Below are 23,256 nucleotides of genomic sequence, written 5' to 3'. Positions count from 1 at the left end.
GTAGCGACTTCATTTGCAGTCTCCCCAGTCTTACAAACTGCTCCAATGAGGATGTGAATAGTATCACTACTGACAGTTCAAGAACATATTACAGGCAGTTCCCGGTTTACGAAGGGGTTCCGTTTTTATGCCGCGTCATAAACTGAAAATTGTCATAAACATGATATTTTTATGATAAAATAAAGTTTTGTACATACTTACCCGGCAGATATATATTTAGCGGCACACGCAACAGGTAGGTCAGGTGATCTACCTTTCCCGCCGCTGGGTGGCGGGAATAGGAACCATTCCCGTTTTCTAATCAGATTTTCTCTTCCACCTGTCTCCTGAGGGGAGGCTGGGCGGGCCATTCATCATATATATCTGCCGGGTAAGTATGTACAAAACTTTATTTTATCATAAAAATATCATTTTTGTACATGCAACTTACCCGTCAGATATATACTTAGCTGACTGGCATCCTTGGAGGAGGGCAAGAGACAGCTAATAACTAAAAAACGGGAAACAACATATGTTGTAGGATATACAAAAAACCATGGTTCTTACCTGATTGGGCAGAAGACTTCATGGATACTGTCTATGAGCTTGCTTGCCTCAAGAGCTTCAGCGAGGATGTGACCTATGACTGACAGCCCTTCTGGATCGTGCCAATGGGGAATGACCCACTTACATGGCAGAGCCTATTATGGATCGTGTCAATGGGGGCTGACCCACTTACATGACAGAGCCTACACCTGAATCATATCAATGGGGGCTATCCCTCTTACATGACAGAGCTAGGTATCAATAAAAATTCACAAGGAGCATAACAACCAATCCCGACCACCTGACCAAGCCTAACCTCGTTAGTGATACGAATTGAAAGGGGGGCTTTACTCCAACACCCTCTTCCAACCAACCATAAAAACACACATCACCAAGCATTAAAAACAACCAAAATAGCTAAACTATATAGGATTAGATTCAGCTCCCTGTCCCAGCACCAAATCCGAAGATACGTACGCTCCTAGAGAGAAGCACTTATCATACTTAACTCTAACATCCCTTAAATAATGAGATGCGAAAGTTGAATTACACCTCCAGTAAGTCGCCTCTATAAGAGTCTGGAGAGACAACGTCTTGTGAAAAGCCAAGGATGTCGCAATGGCTCTCACTTCGTGTGCTTTCACTCTAAGGAGCTTTAGGTGCTCATCCTCACAAGACAGATGCGCTTCCTTGATGACGTCCTTCATGAAAAAAGCTTGCGCATTTTTAGAGATCGGTCTAGTAGGATCCCTGACTGAGCACCAGAGACTTTCGACTGTACCTCCCAGCTGTTTCTTCTTATCCAGGTAGAATTTGAGGCTCCTAACAGGGCACAGAGTCCTCTCCAACTCTTGCCCTGTCACTGACGAGAGACCTTTTAACTCGAAGCTTCTTGGCCATGGTTTAGAAGGGTTTTCATTCTTCGCCAAGAAGAAGGGTTTGAAGGAGCATATAGCCAAATCTTTCTTAAAACCAACTCTACCTTCTAAGGCTTGTAGTTCGCTTATTCTCTTAGCCGAGGCCAGGGCAAAGAGAAAAAGTGACTTCCTGGTGAGATCCCTGAAGGAAGCTTTTTGAGGAGGTTCGAAATTCTTGGACATTAGGAATTTTAAGACTACATCCAAATTCCAACTGGGAGGCTTCGAAGTCTTGGATTTTGACATTTCAAAAGACCTTATGAGGTCATGAAGGTCTTTATTTTCAGAGATATTCAGACCTCTGTGTCTGAATACTGAAGCCAGCATACTCCTGTAACCTTTAATTGTCAGTACAGCAAGGTTGCACTGCTCCCTCAGGTAGAGAAGGAAGTCAGCCATGTCTGTCACAGAGGTACTGGAAGAGGATATCTTATGGGTCCTACACCATCTTCTAAAAACCTCCCACTTCGACTGGTAGACACGCAAGGTTGAGGTTCTCCTGGCTCTGGCAATAGCCTTTGCAGCCTTGTGCAAAAAACCCTTCGCTCTGACCAGTCCTTCGATAGTCTGAAGGCAGTCAGATTGAGAGCGGAGAGATTCTTGTGGAATCTGTCGAAGTGGGGCTGTTTGAGAAGATCGTTCCTGTGTGGAAGCGATCTGGGAAAATCCACCATCCATTCCAGTACCTCTGTGAACCAATCTTGAGCTGGCCAAAACGGGGCGATCAGGGTCAGTTTCGTGCCTTTCGAAGACGCGAACTTCCTTACTACTTCTCCCAAGATCTTGAATGGGGGAAAAGCATACCCGTCTATCCCGGACCATTCTAGGAGAAGACCGTCTATGGCAACTGCTCTCTCCAAAGAACAATCATTCCCCCTACACCTCATGCATACAGTGTGAGGGTCTACCGAAGCTTTCGGCAACCTCACCTTACACTCTTGCCTAACACACACACGAAACACAGGTGTAACATTGATATCAGACATCTTAACAGAACAATCAAAAAAGCAAATCCAAAAAACAGTCCACAATAGCGTAAGCCAAGCCAAAGATCCAATACGTCACCAAAATCAGTCCAAAAAGATCCTCAGCAAGCGAGAAACGAAAATCAAAGCAGGAGGAACCAACAACAGATGTTGCCGGAACCAGCGACAGAGAAAATCTGATTAGAAAACGGGAATGGTTCCTATTCCCGCCACCCAGCGGCGGGAAAGGTAGATCACCTGACCTACCTGTTGCGTGTGCCGCGAGATTTGAAATTCTGTCGGGAACGTCGGAGACTATAGCTAAGTATATATCTGACGGGTAAGTTGCATGTACAAAACAAAAAATTTATGAAAATCATAAAAAATCCTAAGAAAACCTTACTTTTAATGCTTTGGGTGTATTGAAAATTATGTAACCTGCATTTTTATTGAGTTTTTCATCAAAAAACCTCCAAATTTTTATTATTCTTGCATTTTGGAGCCATATTTCTTCCATCGGATTGGCGTACGATGTGTCGTAACCCCGGAACATGCGTCGTAAACCGGAAAATAATTTCTAATGAATATATTTGAACAGTGTCGTAACCTCGGAATGTCGTAAGCTGGACCTGTCGTAAACTGGGGACTGCCTGTATGTGACTGACATACTCCTGTAACTGTCATTTCTTTTTTTTATTCTAAAAGTATCAGCAAAGATTGACTAAAGACTCTGAGGAATTTCCACCCATGTAAATGGCTGTAACTGGTGATGGGAAACTCCCTCCGGGCAAAGACATGTGCTGAGCCACAAAAGAGCAACCTTGGATGAAGTAGAGCTCCCTCAGTCCAGGGTAAGGCAGATGTCTAAATTAAGAGCAGCCAATGCATAATTTTAGTCCTTGTAAGTAAGTCTGCCCTCCTTCAAACGTTTGACATATACCAGGATGCCGTTAGTTGCAGTGCCAGCAAGAGTTCCTACATTCTCGCTACTGGTATTCTTAATTCAATTACACAGTAAAATCTTCTCTTTTTGGACAGAGCAGCTGCTTCAAGTTAATATCTCACAGACTCAATCTATCACCTCAAAGCAGGAAGTCTTCTACCACTGCCTCATTATCCTCTTCATCAGAGAATTCAACAGGTGAACAATGTCACAAAACAGGTCTTCTTACAACAAGCATGAGTAATTGGAACAGAATCACTGGGTGATGGTGAGAGAAAAGATAGAAAAGAAGCCTCTATAAATCCTGCTTGCTAAATTACAGGCTCTCTCTTGCAAAAAGTTGATGGTGTAAGCTTTCCCTTTAACACAGGCATCATGGGAGACAAAGTCACAATCATAGCATTTTCAGAATTACTGGAACCATGGCTGCAACTGCAATGCAAAGACCAAGATGAGGGCAATCTTGGCTGGGGGAGGATCATCTGCAGTAGGTGGACCACATATCTTTGCAACAGTTACAATCCTTTGTATTATTTTGTTTACAGAAGAAGCTTTGCCTGGGCTGGCATTCAAGTAGGGTCAACATGAGGTGACCTGGAATGGCTAGAGCTGAGAAGTAGGATACTGTTGAAGCTATAAGTCAAGTATACCTTAGTTTTACCAGACCACTGAGCTGATTAACAGCTCTCCTAGGGCTGGCCCGAGGGATTAGACTTATTTTACGTGGCTAAGAACCAACTGGTTACTTAGCAACAGGACCTACAGCTTATTGTGGAATCCGAACCACATTATAGCGAGAAATTAATTTCTATCATCAGAAATAAATTCCTCCAACTCTTCATATAAGACTGCAACAGCAAATCTGTGGAAATATCAACTGGAGGTGGTGATAAAGGCAGAGCTCAACAGCAGCAGAAACATTAGCAGAAGGAATAACAGCACCTACACCATGGATAGTATGCAAAGCAAAATTAACAGGCTCAGTTACCTTAGAAAGAGTAGCATAAGGAGGAGGCATAACAGGTAAGGCAGGAGCTGCCAACAACAAATGTGGAACAAGCAGCAGTAACACAGAGTGAGGCAACTGCAGGCATAGATGGCATAGCAGAATGAACAGCAACAGTATGTATGGACGTCAACCATGAGTAGACTGTACTGCAAAAAGCAGTCACAGCAAGCCCAACAGGAGCGACCATCAGCATAGCAGGGGAAACAGTACAGCAGGCACCGCAGGCACGACCAGCGAAACTGATACTCCAAGCAGTCTGCAAGGTTGTAGCACTAGAACAGTTCAGGCAATGATGACCCACAAAACAACCAAACAGATGAAAATATATTGCCCTGTAACTGTGCAAAGAGTGTCTGACATCAATGCATCAATTATTCAAAAAGCATAAGCTTAGAATAGTCAGAGAAGCCCCAGAAACTTTCTCATTTACCCCCTTCCTTTATGTTTTCCTTTTTACTGCTCCTTTTCACAATTAAATTAGTATTAAATATGCTACAAAATACAATGTTTTGCAAGGTACCACATTACCATCCTTCAGCCTGGATTTTACTGCCTTATTAGGATGTACTCATACTACAGATCTTACCGCAGTAATGATATTCATATTTAAGAATTCTCTATTCTTCTAGAGAACAGCCATCTTAAGGATGCTACTTCAATGTCAGAGTATCAATACAGAGCTTAGGAAATCTAGGAAACCTAACTTACTATAACACTTCACTCTTTGAAGACATTTCACAAACCTGACCCCTTAACTTCTAATATGATTAACTTTTAATATGGTCAATCTTTTAAGATGTTTTAAACTACAACTGCTCTAAAAGAAATGATTGATAAAAAATGACACTAACCTCTGTTTTCAGCTGTTCTGGTGCATCCACATTTAATCTGCGCAGAAATGAGGGGAAGAAGTTGCGTAGTACAACCTCTGGATTTGAAGTAAATGCTGTAGTCTGAAACAGTTTATAAATACATGGTAAATATCTTCAAACCTTACATGCCAAAAATGCTGTAATCCGAAATAGTTTATCAATACATGGAAATATCTTCAAACCTTACATGTCAAAAATAGCCTTAAAAATAGAAATTTCAAAATTTTCATGGTTCATATATTAATTACCTATTATTTTACTCTTTATAATAAAAGTGTCTTCTCCTCTTTCTTTATCCCCCACCACATCCATAAAGGGTCAATTGCCTTGATTCAACTCCTCCAGAAACTTCTATTGAAAGCAACCTCATCCACTAACCCTTCTCCAAATCCTCCCTCACTATATCACGCCATCTAATCCTTTTGCCTCCTCATGACCTTTGCACCTAACAGGTTCCACCCAAGCCCTCTTCAGTCCTTACTTCTCTCTTATCCTTACCACATGCCCATACCATCTCAACCTAAACTCGGTTATCATATTAGTAATCATTACCACCCAAACACTTTCCCTAATTTCTTCATTTTTGCACCTCTCAAACAGCAACATCCTTAAAATCTATCTCAGCAGCCTCATTTCTGTCCATGCCAGCTTGTTTCTCCTTTTTTCCTTCCTAAAATTCATGTTTCTGAACCATAAACCATCACTGGTCTAGCAACACCACAAATGATCTTTATTTTTAGTTTATGTGGCATTGTTTCATCACACACTACCACCACCTATCTCCATTTCCCCCAAAGGCTGGTTTTACCCTACCCTCATCCTCAGCTTCACACTCTCCCCCTGGCAAAAAGTAGGTCCTAAATATTTGAAAATCTCTACCTGTTTTAAATCTACACTTCTTCTATCCTGTTTAAATAACCTAACTCCTCCCTGCTTGCTGAACACCATAACCTTAATTTTACCGACACTTACTTTCATACCAACCAATTCAAGACATTCCTGCCATTTTCTTACCCTTCTTTATAATTCTTCTTCAGTCTTCTGTAATAATCATAACATTTGCATGTAAAAGTTACCATAAATTTTCATTCCACTTCCTTTCACTCAATACAATCATAGCCAGTACAAAAGAAATGGACTAAGTACCGATCCCAGATGTAAACCAACTCTAAGTTCAAACATTTCTGTTGCACCACAGACAGTTATTCCTGATGTCCTTGTTCTTTTTCACATCATTTTAACCAACCTCACAAACTTTTCTGGAATTTTCCTCAATCTTAACTACCAAAACGCTACATCTCTTGGTATTCTATCATATGCCTTTCCAAGGGCTATAAATGCACAGTAGAATTTCCAACTACCTTCCGCCTCATTTCCTGTAACTGTCTTAATATAAAAGAAGCATCAACTGTACCTGTCCTTCTAATGAAACCTTGCTACTGTTCACAAATCTCCACAAGTATTCTTCCTGCAACCTTCAACAAATGTTCTCTTAGTCTGATCTCTCTATAATTACCACTCTAAATAATATCTCCCTTCCATTTTAATAAATTTACCATCAGACATTCTTCACTGCTATCTAACATTACTTCCTCCTCCTATATTGCCCTTAGCAGTTCCAGTATCTATGCTTCCCCCTCTATACCAAGTACCTTCAGCATTTCAATTTGCACCTCTGATGGACCTGGTGCTTTACCATTTTTAATTTTACATACAGTGTTCCTTACTTCAATGGATTTTATCTCCATCAGGGGCCACTCCACCCTCCCCTACTCCTCTAAATCCTCTCTTTCATTTTCTTTTTAAAATATGCTTATGATAAAGGCTGTCTTCATTTCATGACATCACCCTTGATGCAAGATGGCTCCTTCTCTCATCTTTGACAACATCTCACTGACCCAGAGCTTGCCTTTGCTTTTTCCTTGAGTTTGATATTCAGTACTGTAACTATCTTTTCCACCTTCCATTGTCCCTAACCTTCAATTCAACTCTTCTGTAGTACATACTAAACTGTGTTTGACTCTCTCATGAGTCTCCATAAGATCAGCTAGGGTTGAACTAGCAAAAGCTGTGAGCAAACACTCACTAGCACTATGGGAGGAGCACACATCAAGAGTCCTGGACAAGCCAAGAACAACTTGAGTATTAGCATGATCACATGCCAACAGATTGCCACAGTACCAAAAGGTATTGTACAGCAGACCTGTCACACATGAACCTATGTCTGCTTGCACACAATCCAGGGACTGTGCACATATGAGAAAATACGGTAGCATCAACTCCTCTGTGTGCTTCCAATGAATTATGAGCAAGAGTCCAAGGCAGTCCTTAAGTCTCAAAAGGAACAGAAGAACACTGAGTCACAAATACTCTAAAAAAAAACCCAGTGTCTACCTTTCCAACAGCTTACATCCACCAAGGTCAACACCCAGAGAAGACACTCATTCAAAATCCAATATGGCCCCTTATGAGAGGTCTCAGAGGTTTTTCAAGACTACTTCTTGTCCTTATGAGGAGAAATAAGTTATGGCTGAAGAAGAGGAGAACAAAGAGGGTATGAGACAGAGCATACGTACCTGCATTTTTTTGCCTTACTAGTACAGCAAGACTTGCTCTCTAGACAAGTTTAAGGCAAGCGAAAGAGTTGGAGAGGCATGGCCAGTGTTCAATGTCACATGACTTTTCTTCCATAGGCAGCACATACAGCCACAGCACTGAGATCCTTGCCAGAAGCATCAGGAACTAGAACAGAGGATCCCTTAGACCAGGATAAGCCTGAAGTCCAAAACAGGTCATCTGAAATGCATAGTGAAAGCCACATCTTTTCAAGGTACTCCAAAGAGTGCAACACAGCTGGAAGAGTCACAGGCAGGGATGGGAGCTGATGAACCACATGATGCATCAAAGTCTCACTTGGGGAAAGCTCAGTGGGTGTGCATGGTCATCCTGCTGGAGAGCACATCTGGCCAACTCCCTTCATTCCTGTGCCTGTCAGGCTGAGCCAGAGGAGAAAAGCATGAGCAGTACAGAGGGAGGGTAATCCATTAGAAAGGAAGCAAGAAGGTCTGGCAGTGTCAACAGAGGAATACTTCCCAGAGAATATCACCAAATGTCCTTTGGCCTTCCTATGCTTCTTGCCAAACATTTTTTACTTCAAGGGGAACAAACAACAAACTTCTCACAGAGAAAGTCAGAGCTGCAAGTCCTACCCCTGCAAAAAATAACAAAACTGATGGGGATCCACAAAATAACAAGAACATAAAGAACCACACAAGCACTTATGTCCTACACACCTTCATTTTTTAGTTTGATTTTGGGTTTATCACTGACAAAAACACAAACATAAACATACATACAGTACAGAAAGGGACTTCAACAAGGCAGTCATAAAGAGTGCAGCAAGTCTTTACTCAACCACAGCAAAATCAAACAAGGTGCTTTCATATGTTAGTTTAGCAAGGGACTCCTTGCTCACCCGCTAGTCACTAATTAACCACCTTGTTACCAAGCTTCAACAAATGTTTCCAGGTCACACTTAAGAACACTTCTACATGAAAGGTGATGGTTTCTATTCCCTACCATAGGAACAATTAGAATGTTATGATATTACAATATTAAGGTCATCGAACAATACCAAATAGTAAAATGTAAAATTACAGTTTTACACATTATAATCTAGAAGTAATTTAACATTCACAACAGCTTCATCTTTAATGGCATCAAACAATGGAAGATTATAAAAATGCTTAAAAACAAATTACCTTGACTTTTGGATATAAAGCAAAGAGCTGCCTTTGCACTGGTTTTGCCAAAGACCCAGAGGAACACCAAGTGAAATCAAGAATTGAGAAAAACTCCCGAACTCCCAGAATATCAGCATATTCTTCTGTGCCACCACCTCCTCCACCACTAAAAACATCACAACCATAATCAACTACATATGCTGAATAGTTCTTCAAGCCGATAAGGGGTACCATGAGCTCCATCCATACTGCAATGAGATTAACCTGTATGAAAAACTCTGAGGACAGGCAAAACAAAAGGAATAAAATACTGCACTTAAAAACTAAGTACCATTCAGTTTACTTAAATATAAAAACACTTGTATTGTTAAAAAAATTTAATTTCAAAGTTTTAAAATGTCAGTTTCATTAGGTTACCTAGTTATTTGATTCCATTAGCTTCTTAAACAATATTCTTCAATAGATAGATATGTTATACAGGATATAATATCAGATATTTCACCACTGCTATAACTTAAATTCTTATAATCAGTTTGCTTTGTAATGTGCTGAAATTATATGCATTCCTGAACATCGCTGTAATATACGATGGTGTAAAACAATTACTTGCAACAATCAAAATTACAAGCCAAGAGGAACTAATATAAAATACCAAAAAACAGTTAATAAAAAGTTAATATCTTATAATGTAGACACCTAATAAAAAAAACCTTTCTGCAAGATGAAACTGATAGCATGCCTTTCACAAATTTCTTTTAAGGTCTACACAGCCGGTAACGTACATATTCATAAGAATGCCATATGAGGTCTACTTTTCTCAAGACACCTTTGAATGAAACAAAAGAAACAAACAAAATGTGACACTTGTGGCTAAATCTTAGTGGTATACCAATAAGGTATGTCAGTACTGAATAGAAGGCACTCATGTATAGTACTTACTTCTCAATCCAATACCGAAATTGTTTATACCAGGCTGGCCAACAGCCCAGAGTAAGGAGAGGCACGTTGGAGTCTGATTCTGAATTGATTGACGCAATTCACAATACGACTGCAAATGAACAATACCCACATGTGGACGGTGCATTGATAGTATCTGTAAATGAGAGTCTAGCATTGTAACTCAGTGGTTCTGAGACATTACTATTATAATAATAAGTTCCTCTCCCTCTGTGTGCATCACATCTTATCTTAATTTACCCTTCAACTCTGCTTGGTTGGTCTCTCTCACCTGTAACATGCTGAAAGGCATTTCTTTCTTTTTGCTATGAATCATTTACGATAAAAAAGAACTGTACAGATTTCTCCCTTTTTACCAATGTTGTAAAACTCAATTCTTTTTATTTCAGTTATAAACAACCATTAAAAAACTGAATGTATACAAAAAACTTTTTTTACCAAATACCATAACTAGTCTACTAAATAACCAAGTAGTAAGAATACAATTCAGAAGCTAGAAGCATTTTCAATAATAAGGAAAACTGTAAATTACTTTTATAAATGAATGTACAGGCAGTCCCTTGTTTACAGTGGTCTCGGTTAACGGCATTTCGACTTTATGGCACTTGGCTCACTGCGTTGTAAGCACCATTTATTCCCATTACAGTATTATTATGATGTTCCAGTTTACAGCATTTTTCGGGTTAGGGCACACCCCCAGGAACGTTACTCTCTCCGTATACCAGGGCTGCCTATGTCATTTTCATTATACTGTAGATACTTCCTTGACATGTAGATTTAGATTCAGATTCACCCTAAAATGGCATAGCCTATAGCATGATGAAATACACATAAAACCTCAAAATTACACCAAAACACAATCAACAGTTTATGGGTTTGGGTAAACATACTGTAATGCCCTAGATATTCCACATGCCCCTATAATCTAAAATATTTATAATACATAGTGTTATCCGCCACCAGAAAGTTGTATATTTTCCCTAATTCAAAGATGGATATGACAACCTACAGCTTTTATCTAGTCTTGGCCTAAGAAAAATAAGAAAAGGATTGAAGACTATAGGCCAGATACCTGAATATGATTAAAGGTTATCACTCTAGAGTTAGCAAATGAAAACAAATAATCTGCAATCTTAGGAGCGTTACATTTTTTGAGGTTTTATATCTAAAACTGATTCATGTAGCTCAATTCCTTGAAATTTTAAAACATGCCTCATTTAAAGAACCTAAAATTAATACTTGGTATTGTACAAAAAAAAATGGGTTAATGTACCTGTAAAAATAACTTGTAACCTGCAACACTTAGTCCTTTGATTTGCTCTTGTACCATATTTGTGATGCAATGCTTATGGAAAGATGCTAATACTGTGTCACTGCACTGACTAAGAGTAGAGAGCAACAGCTGAAAAGAAAAAATATAAAAATTAAGAAAGGAACTTCTACAATAAAACTGGGCATTACATTGCCTACATACCAAAGAGACTTCCACTAAATTAATAGTAGTTTTGTAATTTTCTTCAGAATAACCTGAGACAGACAACAATCTTAAAATTACCTGTACTATGTTAGTCTCTAAGTTTCATATACAGTATACTGTATTTGCCAAGTAATTACATAGCTATAGTTTCCACTCACTCGGCATCTTAAATTTTAAAAATCACGGTAGCACTGCGATAGTTTAATGTAGGTGAGTACTGGAAACGACTTAGCAGAAAACCTCATTCTGTTTATGCCCTTATGGGCATGAGAGGGGAGGAGGGAGGGCTCCAATATGTAATTACTTGGTAAGTATATATGAAACTTAATTTTATCATGAAAATAATATTTTCATATAGGTAACTTACCAAGGAATTACATACCTGAATCCCACATTGACAGGAGGTGGTATGCATGGACATATTCTACTCCAAACCTTTGAAATAGAAAAGTTGCTAGCATTGAAGACAATGCTTGTCGTTTCCTTATTTAGTAAGAGAGCTACTGCAGGTAATTACTGCCTCTGGCTGGTGCTCACCTTAACCTGTAGTGGCATGGCAGTATAGCCGTGAAGCACCTCTACTTAGGTGGGAGCTTTGCAGCAAAGGATGTCTTATGGCTAGCAAAGCATCAATAAGTGCCCTTGACCTGGGCGCAGTACCACAATAAAAACAACCAGACCACGCTTTCACCTACACTGAAAACACCACTGCCCATCCACTAAGACTGGTGGGTACTCCAGGTACACTGTGCCCCCTGGCTCCTGAAAATTCTGCACCATATTTTAAGGCCAAGAGATAGTAGGAGGAAAGAGCGATTTCTATGCAATTTTCAAACACTGTTTCAACTTCTTTCAAATAGTGAGACGCGAAGATTGGTTCGCACTTCGAGTAGGCCGACTGCAGAATGGAAGTGAGATGACATATGTGCCTGAAAGCTAAAAAGGAGGAGACTGACCTGATGTCATCTTTCACTGTAAAAGTAGGCAAAATGTCCTCCCGAAACTAAGAGTGAGCCTCTGACGAAGAAGGACAATGCATTCTTCATCAGAGGGCGAGATGGGTTCTTGACAGAGCACCAGAGGTTACTGGATTGTCCTCTGATCTTCTTGGTCCTGCTCAGGTAAAACCTTAAATCTCTAACAGGACAAAAAACTCTCTTTCTTCCTCAGAGCCAAGGTATCCATTAAGGTCTTAATGGAGAAAGAACCGGGCCGGGGCTTGGAAGGGTCGTCATTCTTGGCTAAAAATCCATGGGTACAGAAGCAAACTGTGTCTCCTTGAGGAAAAAATGTACCCTTTATCGATGTCTTGGAACGCTCTAATATGTTAGCAGTACCCAAGGCCACGAGGAAGAGAGTCTTCCGAGTAAGGTTTCTCCAAGGAGAGGAATGAAAGGGTTGAAAAGCGGGACCTGTCAGCCACTTCAACACTATGTCCAGGTTCCAGGAGACTGGATCTTCCTTTCCTGCTTAGGCATATCGAAAGATTTGACGAGTTCGTTAAGATTTGGGACAGACGCAAGATTCAGGACCTGTGCTTAAGCACTGAACTAAACACAGCTTGATACCCCTTAATGGTGGAGGACGAGAGATTCCTAGATCTCCTTGGATAATAAAGGAAATCTGCAATTGGGTCACAGACGTCTCCAAAGAAGAAACGTTGAGTCTGAGACACCAGCTTCAGAAATTCACCCACTTGGCCTGAAAGATGTGGCTAGGAAATTGACACCTTCATCTTGCAATAGCCTCTGCAGCACATCTTGAAAATTCTTACGCTCTGACACATTTCTAGGCAGTGTGAAGCCTGTCAGGGCAAGGACGAACAACCCTTTGATCATCTCTTAAAGTGAGGTTGTCTGAGTAGACAGTGTTTTTAGGGGAAGGAGTCTTGGAAAGTCCACCCACCACTGTAGCAGGCCCTGGAACCATTCTTTCATGGGCCAGAACAGGCCTATGAGAATCATCATAACATTGCAATGAGCCCAAGGCTTGTTCTGCACTTCCCTGACCATGTTGAAGGGCGGAATAGCATAGCCCAAGAGGACTCCTCAACCTAGAACCGAGGAGTATAAATAGAAGTCTAAGTATGGGCTCAGAGGACAAAAGGCTTCCCTTTTAAAAGTCTACATTCGGACCAACACCATGCTGGTCCGACTTGATTACCAGGTTTATGGGAAATGAGTAGGTGTCCGGCTGTGTTTCCCTGTCCCAGCTGGCCTAGAGGAAGAACTGCAAAACTCTCATGAGAAGTTTGCCTAACTTGATGAACATCTTAATGGACAACAGAGTCCCAGTAGGTTCATCCACTGATGGACCAAGCAAGACAAGGGGACTGGAAACTTGTGGACCGTCTGAAAGCTGGCAATTCTCTTGGATGATGGAAAAACCCTAAAAGTCCAAGAGTTGAGACTCATCCCCAAGGCCAACTAGGACTTCTGAAGGTAGATGATAATTCCCAGTTCCTGAATGAGGGGATGTACAAAACCTTCGTGCACTTTTCCTCAAAGGGAATCAAAGAGGCAAGTTGTCTAGTTATACACTGACATTAGTGCCTACTAAATGACGTCATTTGCTAGAGGAGCGAGGACTCGAGTGAACGCTTGAGGTATTGTAGAAAGGCTGAAGCAAAGAGCCCGAAACTGGAGATTTAACTGGCGCTTGGGAGCTGGTGCCAGGAGCTCAGGTGGCAGCAAGTGATTTGGCAGTGCCAGGGGCTAGGATGATGCCAAGCACTCTGAGAGGAGACAGGCATTTAGAAACTGACATGGGGTGGCTGAGAGTGTGTCCTGGAAGACTAACCTTATATACTTCCTGGAGTCTGGATGGAAGGGAAAATGGAAGCATGCATTCTGCATATCCAAAGTTATCATCCAATTGCCCTAGAGAATGGATGATAGGACTGACTGGTTCATTTCCATCTGAACTTTGTCTGCCGGACAAAGAGATCAAGGTCACTTACACTGAGGACTTCTATCCAAACCCCTTTGATTTGGGGACCAGAAATAGACAGTAGAAGAAGCCCTCTGAGTTGATGTCCTCAACTTCTCCTATGGCTCTCTTTCGAAGGAGAGAGGAGACCTCCTCCAAAAGGGGCGAATGTCTCCCGAGCCTCTTGAGTAGGCCATCACAACGATGGGAGACGGGACAAAGGAGGGTTCTCCATGAACGGAATGGAGAAGCCCTTCCTAGGAACCTTGATAATCTACTGTTCTGTCCTTCCGATACTCCACTTCTCCCAAGACTCGAGAAGACAGGCTCCCACTTGTGCACAAGGACTTCTTCCTCATTTCTTGGATAAGGACTTGAGCTCCTCTTGATAGTTCTTGTTCCAAGTGGGACCAATCTGCCACAAGGCGTCTGTTGCCCATGCTCGAGGGGCCAGGGCCTGACAACAAAACAGAGGAAGGCGATGGTTCCTAGAGGTGGCAGACAGGTCCAATGTCAGCCTGCCCCATAGTATCGCAGATTCCGACAGACCAGAGGATATAAGGTCCACTCAGTGGGAAGGACCTACTATTAGACAGCTCAAGTCATCCGTCAGAATATTTAGTTTGCCCTGAAAAAATCGAGTGACTAGAGTCACTCGATTTGATTCGTCTACAGTAGAAGGTATCTTGCTGTCTGGCAGAGCGAAAAGAGTGAGAGCTGCCTTGCTTTCGTATGTATGTTAGGGCTGTGGTATTGTCTGAATGGACTGCCACAGTCTTGTTGTGAACTAGGGTCGAGAAGCACTGAAGCCCTAAGTGAATAGCTTTCAGCTCTCTGACATTGATGTGAAGGCTCTGTCTTCTGGAGACCATGTCCTGGAAACTTCCTGGTCAAGAAGTAGGCATTGGAAAGGGTCCTAGACTGGATTTGGGCTTACTCCCACGGAAGGGATGTTGTTGGAGAGGAGAGACTGTCTTAGGACCAAACACGGACAAATCCTTGGGGCGTTTGGAAGAATGTGTCAGAAGATCCTAAGTCAACTTCTATTGACGGTACGACTTCTAGGTCTGAGTGACTCCTTTAGTGGAACTGGAGCACCAAAAATCTCTTTCCTTCAAAACTCCCAAAGAGAAAAGAGCTGCAAGGTTCAAGAGAAGGTTTTTTTCTGCATGAGAAAGGACTCTTAGCCAGTCCAAGGCGGTCTCCACAAATCATTGCAATCTTCAATCTTCTTGGCTAGAGCTCTCACCATCCAGTCCAAGGAAGTGAAAGCTTCAAACAACTCTAAGAAGTCTTGACAAGGAGGTAAAGTTCTGCTGACAAAAAACAATTTTTGCCGATGAAAATGCTGAGCATCGGGAAGAAGGAACTTCCCCAGTGGCATAGGAAAGAAACCTCCTATGGCTCAAGGGTAAGGGAAGAAAAATGAAGGAAGCCTTATCTTGCGCCCTCTTAGCAGAAAACCAAACTTCAATCTCCCTGAGTGTCTTCCTAGAAGACAAGGAAAGCACCATGTGGGGAGCCTAGGTCTGCCATCGAGATGGCTCCTCATTAGACAGGTCAGGGTAGGTGAGACCAGGGATAGCAGGAGCCAAAAAAAAAAAAAAAAAAAGAAACGGTACGAAAGATTGCCCACAAATACGAAGGTGAGCTGCACAGACTAGAAGACCTGTGGTCAGAAACGGGCGCTTGGCGCTCCAAGCAGGAGATGATACTGAAGAGTTGGAGCCGGGCATTTGGGAGCTGGCGCCTGGTGCTCAGAAGCGGGCGCCAGGCACTTGGCAACTTGCCCCGAGTGCTTGGGAGCTGGTGCCAAGCTCGGAAGCAGGCGCCGGGTGCTTGGCAACTGGCACCGAGTGCTCGGGAGCTGGCGGTGGACGTCACGTAGCTGGGGAAGGTTGAAGAGGGCGCCTGGCACCTTAAACTGCTAACTGGGCAGCAAAGAAAAGCAGCCAGCATCACCTGCTTGCCTCTTCAATGGACAAGACAAATCCAGAAAGCACTTGCAGTGCTTCCAAGTCCAGGCTAGTCTTGAGAGTCGGACAACAACTGACACACACCCACAGAAACGCCTTTCCTACGGCTGTCTGTCAAAGCCCAGGATCAATCAACAGGCTTGACTGAGGGGGGGCAGCTACCCATGGGCAAAGCCCACCAACCTCCCTTGGACCTCTGGTATGCCTCCTCCCAGGTTTAGGGGAGCCTGACAGGGACCTTCGTCTAGGAGAATCAGCAGGACAAGCAGCCACCTCCTCCACTTACACAACACTTTCTTCTGTCAAGACGCCTTTCTAGTGGCTGTCTGCCAATACCTGGGAACGTACAACAGGTTCGATTAAGGGGGCGCCTACCCGTGGGCAAACCCCACCAACATCCCTTGGACTTTCAGTATGCCTCCTCCCAGGTTTAGGAGAGTCTGACAGGGATCTTCATCTAGGAGCGTATGCAGGACGAGTAGACACCTCCTCCACTTCACTGTATCACTACTAGGTTAAATTCTTGTTAAACCTAGATTCAGGACTGGCAATGGCATCAGGTTCAGAAGCGAGGGAGCCAGGTGCAGAAGTAGGTGGATTAAAAGTAGGAGGGCTAGTAGCAGGAGAAAAATTAGGAAGAGGGGAAGAAGGAATAGCAGAGCTCTCTTCTAACCTAGGCTAGGGTACAATACTAGGCTAAGGAAACTCGTTTCTAGGCTCTAGGGGCTGCTTTCCTTTCTCTATCCCTCTCTTAACTTGTCTAATTGAGATTAAGTACTTTCTTTAGCATTACATTTAGCACCAAATTTCTCCCTACCATATTTCTGCCCACTACAATTACTGCAAATTTAATGAGAATCATATGAAGATTGATTAATCTAGTTTTGCAACTTTTGCTACAATAGCAAAAGTTGGTGAACTGGAATCACACATAATAATGACCAAAGAACGAGACAAATTATCCTGAAAGCTATTAAAGCTTGAGGGCTACTCAAAAAAGTGATAACACTTCACCAAAATCCAGCCACACAACCGAAAATCAGTACACAAAAGCTGCAGCAAACCCCCGATGTTACTCAAGCGCCAGCAGAAACAGAATGAGATTGTCTGCTAAGTCGTTTCCAGTACTCCCGTTGGTGAGCAGGGATTATCCAGTACTCCCGTTGGTGAGCAGGTATTGTCCTTACACTAAACTATTGAATTGCTACCATAATTTTTAAAATTTGAGCTGCTGAATGAGTGGAAACTATAGCTATATAATTACTTGTTAAGTTACTTATATGAAAAAAGTATGTCAGTAGCCAAAAAATGCTCTACTGTCCATTAAAAATTTACAATATAGCACTGAATATTTTCCTTAATATTTTGTTACTAAGGTGTACTCTTATTATGAAAACCTAGTCATGAAGTTTCTAGAACTCAAGAGAGAGAGTTTTACTACAGAATACTTAAGGACAGTCTTCTCCCAATTTATCTGCAACCTTGGTCTACTTATTGGGCTATCATTTCTTTTGAGAGTGAATAATGGACCTGGTATCAATTTCCCACGTAACTTTCACATCTCTTCCTACCCTGACCTTGGAGTGTCAGAATTTGTGCCATAATATAGTACATCCAAGACTCCTCCTTGGCCATTTTTTTTTAAATAATGTATCTACACATTTTAGCTAGAACACATTAGTATACAACTTTAGCCTCAGGAGGCCCACTCGTAATTTGTCTCTGTGCAAATCTTGTCCCATCAGGGAACTGCAGGTCTTGCTGGTTTGCCTTTTGTTCTATGAATAGAACCTCTGCACTATTTTGGTAAAATAGTCATAGGCCTCAATGTGAGAGCCACAAAGTGGAGCTTCTATGGAAGAAGTTATAGCTTGTTTGAGAAATATAAGACAGTGGTCACTGCAACGAAGATATATTTATATAATGACTTCTTGTGCTCTAGATAGATATTAGATGAACTTAGGGTTCGGTCAACAAATGAGTAAAGATTTGAGTAGACGTTAAGAAATGTCAATGATCTATAATTACCAAAAAAAAATTGTTATTACTACATTCTGTACATTCTCCTACAGTTTTATAAAGTAAAATGTTAACTGGACAGGATGGCAGCACAAAATTTAGGACAGTCCTGGCTAACCTTGGAAATATGGTAGGCTAATTCATCCATATCCCAAACATAGACCATCAAACAACCAACTAACATAACATTTCATGAAAACTATACAAAAACTATGTATGAAAACTAAAACTGATATCAAACAGATCAAAAGACTAAGAATAATGGAGGACAGTAAACTTCACAGGTATTCCAGAGAACTCCATAACAAGTCTACTTCTAAAACCAAGAAGAGAACTGACAACTGCAGCAGGTATGACATGGGTTCATTCTACTGGGAGATTCTCTCACCTGTCCTCTTTCAATATACAAGTGGTAGGTTTGTCACTAACATGAAAATAAAGCAACATTCATACTCCCTTAAGATAATATGAAAAAAAAAGATATGACTACCTACCTGCTTTACTTTGCTTGACAGTCTTGATGCTGGATAAGAAGGATCTTGACCTTTGAAAACTGGATCAGGCTGTCTTACAGGATTGATACGTACATTGAGGTAAGATGCTAGGTCTTTCAACCAGATTAAAGGTGAGTCGAGAAATCTTGACATCACTACATCCAACAAACTTTGCATTTCCCCAACACTCAGCTGCAAAACAGAACAAACAAAATTAAGAAGGGGTCAGAGACTAGTCATGTGAAACTTAAAACTAATGCCTAAACAACAGACACTTTCAAACACTAACATCAACAACAATTAGCCAACAATCACCTCTTATCAAAATAACATGTACATTAGCTGAATGGTATTATTACAGTTTCGGTCAAATTCGGATATGTATTATTTTATTACTTGTTATCATTCATTTTTGAGATGGTTCATATGAAAAACTTACTAGAATCTTGCGCAAATTAATGGTTATGGAGATATTTGCCGATGAATATTGTTCCTTATTGTTATCCCAAGGATGTGTTTATGCTGCCATGTTAGTTTTTCTCCCGATGGTATTTTGTTTTTTGTCAATGTATTGTGGGTAAAAATGCCTGATCATCCTTTGTTTTTGCTTATGAATTATGGGTACTGTGCAAATGCTGAAACCTAATCACTTGTTTGTTTGAAGATTATCCAATTAACTGCAATTTTGGAATTCATCCGTCCTTCTAAAAAAAGTGCGTCAGTTGACTGCCATGGATTCCATTGTTCAGACCTGCAGTGGTTGTTCTTTTTCCTATTTTGATGTTATTGGATGTTTTCATGGACATTACTGACAAAAGATCCTTCGTTTAAACTGCAGTCTACATGTGGTTTTATTATTGGCGGATCTTCACCCGCTATCGTAGGTTAAACAGCTCTTATTTTACTCATTTTCTGTATTCTCCCACCCAAAAACCCCAATTTCCCACTGTGGAACCCTATTATTGTAGTTATTGAGGGGGGGCCCCTGTATCTCTAAATTTTATAATTTGCAGAGGAAATAAAGGTCAAATTTGTTGAAAACACACTATTTATGCCAGGGAAAATATATTTTTATACTGTATTGGAAATGCAAATTTGACAAAAACTGTAATTTTACCAGCTGAATTATGTTAAACCTCTAAAATGGCACCATAAACATAATTATGGGATGATTTCATCAATCGTTCATAAACTTTATACTTGTGAAAGCTGTGCTGAGTATAAGCTTCTATGTATTGTCTGGTGTTGGTTATGCAAATTAAAGTTTTCCTCCCTTAACTTTTTCTGAAGTTTTAAGATATTTCCTTGATTTTACAGATCTGCACATGTACACTTAAAAGGCCTTTGAAATTCTACATACTTCACTAATGTGTAAAGTCCTTATGACATGACCTTCTATAAACCTAACACTATGACTGATGTATTAACACTAAATGGGCTATAAAACTGGTGAACTTTGTCTAAGGAAATAATAAAAAATAGTCCAACTTTACATAATTAGCAAAAAAAAAAAATTAACATTCACAAGGGTGATTTCCATGAAATGATGGGCATTACAAATTAAGAAAAGTTAACCTAATAATAGTAACACAAAAATTACAATACAGTATGCATGAAAGTTCTCCTAAGGCAACTGTATGACTACCGTACCTATTGAAAATACTGAACTGATACCCTATCTCCGATTCCTAGGACAAGCAATGGTGCTTACCCGGCTAAGTGCTTCATCAAGATTACGTGGCTGCTGTGACCCACTGTTAGTCTTCTTCTCACTTTTCTTCTTGGCTTCTGAACCAGCCTTAGGGGATTTAGGCTTTCGATTCTCTTTCCCAATGGGTGTGGTCTCAATGGCTCCTGCAACGGTATAAAAATGGATACAGATAATTGTGGGAGAGAAAATGAAAGAATGAATCGTAAATTTCAGACTATAAAGCTAAGCACTAGGCTAATTTTAGCTATTCAGCACTTAAGGCTGAGAAAATGGGTGTACAGCCTGTAATACAAAAAAAATTTGAAGCTGCAGCTCAAACCTCTGCAACATGCAACACTACATTCACAAAAAAAAGACTACTGTTGTATAAAAACACAAATATATACACAGAATATAAAATAATGTAAATGTAACATGACATACATAAAATGATGTAAGATGATGTACATACATTACATTTTGCTCAATAAATTATATAAGTGTCCAGATAGTCTTCAGTCTAAAATTCAGCTATAATAACAAAAAATTATAGGTTTATACTGCACTCTTGATAACCATTAAGGGGTGAAATTCTAGTCTTAGGTGCATGACTATTTTGTTACTGCTGTTGAAAAGCAAGATTAATCACTGTAATAATAATCTCTCTTGGTCTATATATGAGATGCTTTACTATAGGCTACTGTGTGGTGTTAAAGATAAAATAAGCAGCCTAGGCTATAACTGAACACTGCACATCTGAAATGGTAGGAAAATCATCAATATGAAAAATGCAGCAGTAAAATTACATTCAAGTAATGAAAAAAAATTTTACACTTTAATTATGGAAAACATGTTTTTCATTTAATTAATGGAAAATACATTTTTATAGATAAAATGAATGCGGAAAATAAACCTCATCATAACTGTTTAAATTTATTTTCATGGCTGTTTCAGACTGTCATGTTTTCTTGTGAACTGGTGTACTTTACATGGTTCATGTGCTAGGTGAAAAATTAATTTATTCTATCACCCAAAAGTTTTCGAACCATTCATATATTAAACAGTAAATATCTTGCTTATTAAATACTACTTCTGGGGAAGAAATAAACATGGCATATTTATCCAGATTTCCTTAGTTCCAGCGGGATTTGTTCCTCACTGTTCCCATTAGCCCTTTTGTATAGCCTAGGTGCTTGCTTCCCAAATATAAATGCAAGTAAAACTTAAAAATGTACTTAAATGCCGTAACAGTTACGGTAGGTGTAGGTGAGTTACGTCATGACAATTGGCGGAAGAGTATAACTATTCACCTCTTGCCGAGCTAGACTAGCCTACCCTTGGTTAGTATTACGTTGACCTACATAAGGTTGGATTAATTTGTTGCGCTAAACTTTTGTTAATAAAATCAATAATGAAGAAATATGCTAATCCACCGACTAAACTTCAGACAATCCAGTTTAGTATTGCCTTGCATAGGTAGCCTAAGATAAGATACCTTGGGCTGAAATGACAGTTCCAGATTTCATTTTAATTTTCTGACAATTCACAATATACGTACCATTAAATGTTGCCTTTGGAGCCTTGTGGAAAAATTCTCTCTTCTCATCTTTGCTGAGTTTACCATTAACTATAGTAGGATTTTTTCCCTTTCTATTACTTCTGACAACTAATTCCCACTCTCCTTCCCCGGTGGCTGCCATATTGGAAAACACTGCGGTACAACTTCTTCTTCTCTCATAAAGATAAACTGAAGTTGCTGCTGAGGTAACACATGGTGACAGATGAAAACAGTCCACTCTGAAAGCACCGTTGTTATCCTGTGGGATTATCAGACCTTATTCTTTGGTCTCTCAATTTTACAAGAAAATCGCTACCGTCTTGCCTGTAAAACAAGTGCAGAATGTTAAGACTCGCATAAATAATGGCTGGATGATTGTTCACTGTCAGCGCATACCTATAAACGTTTTTTCATGTATCTCATATCCGATCTTTCATTATTGTCAGTTTTATAATGCCTCCTTCTCACTCTAATTTAAGTTTTTCTTTCACTTTGTCTACCGATTTATCAAAAGCCCTTTCCTAATACGTTTCCCTTTTTTTCTGTCTCCTATTTTATCAACCCTTGAACATAGCTGTTGAAGGGGCATTAAATAACTGTTGCCCACTTTTAAATCTGCCAACATTGCTAAAAAAAATTATTTAAATTGCTGATACACAGCCATAAATACAGTCAAGTAACGGTTCCCATGGAAATACCATTATTATTGTTATTGTAATGGATGGGTTTCCCTTTACTGTGAGGGCTCTTCTATTGTAAGGCAGTGGTGCTAGCATACCAATTGCAGCATGTTTAATTTAGTAGGCTACTAGAGAAAGCCACGGAGGTGCCCTTCGGACGTCAAGCACATGCCTATTTTGCATAGTGGTCCATCCAGGCCGTCACATTATTGCATTTAATAACCGGGTGACCCTTTTAACACACTCTAGTTTAGCCCTCTAAAGACTGATCTGACTATCAGTCCAAGATACTGCTATGTTAGATTGTATCATGTCTCTAGATTTGATGACCACCCCTTTACAAACAAAAAGTAATTGTAGCTGTAATGAGAGCGTTATTCACTATGTAGAACCAGAGGACTAACTTCCCAATATAATATGTAAATGAACAGGGTAATCTGTGCAGAACTAAACTTCTATTCGCAAGCAAGGAACGAAAACAAATATGGAACCACAACAAAACC

The 23,256-nt window shown here is 40.4% G+C and overlaps 1 protein-coding gene across 1 annotated transcript in view; it reads right to left on the bottom strand.

Annotated features, from left to right (window-relative positions):
- Window positions 1-22,397, bottom strand: part of Tmem214 (Transmembrane protein 214) — a 111,328-nt gene extending 88,931 nt beyond the window's left edge. Inside the window, exons 1-7 of the mRNA XM_067097158.1 lie at window positions 22,074-22,397; window positions 20,537-20,679; window positions 18,826-19,017; window positions 11,205-11,333; window positions 9,914-10,067; window positions 8,993-9,222; window positions 5,211-5,312 (exon numbers count right to left, since the gene is read on the bottom strand). Of these exons, the coding sequence (XP_066953259.1) occupies window positions 5,211-5,312; window positions 8,993-9,222; window positions 9,914-10,067; window positions 11,205-11,333; window positions 18,826-19,017; window positions 20,537-20,679; window positions 22,074-22,215 (1,092 nt within the window). The 5' untranslated portion in view covers window positions 22,216-22,397. The remainder of the gene's footprint in view (window positions 1-5,210; window positions 5,313-8,992; window positions 9,223-9,913; window positions 10,068-11,204; window positions 11,334-18,825; window positions 19,018-20,536; window positions 20,680-22,073) is intronic.
- Window positions 22,398-23,256: the final 859 nt, after the last annotated feature.

This window comes from Macrobrachium rosenbergii, chromosome 4 (assembly GCF_040412425.1).
Source record: "Macrobrachium rosenbergii isolate ZJJX-2024 chromosome 4, ASM4041242v1, whole genome shotgun sequence".
In the NCBI taxonomy this organism is placed as follows: Eukaryota; Metazoa; Arthropoda; class Malacostraca; order Decapoda; family Palaemonidae; genus Macrobrachium; species Macrobrachium rosenbergii.
The sequence above is the reverse complement of the archived record's forward strand: the minus strand, read 5'-3'. Positions and strand labels throughout refer to the sequence as shown.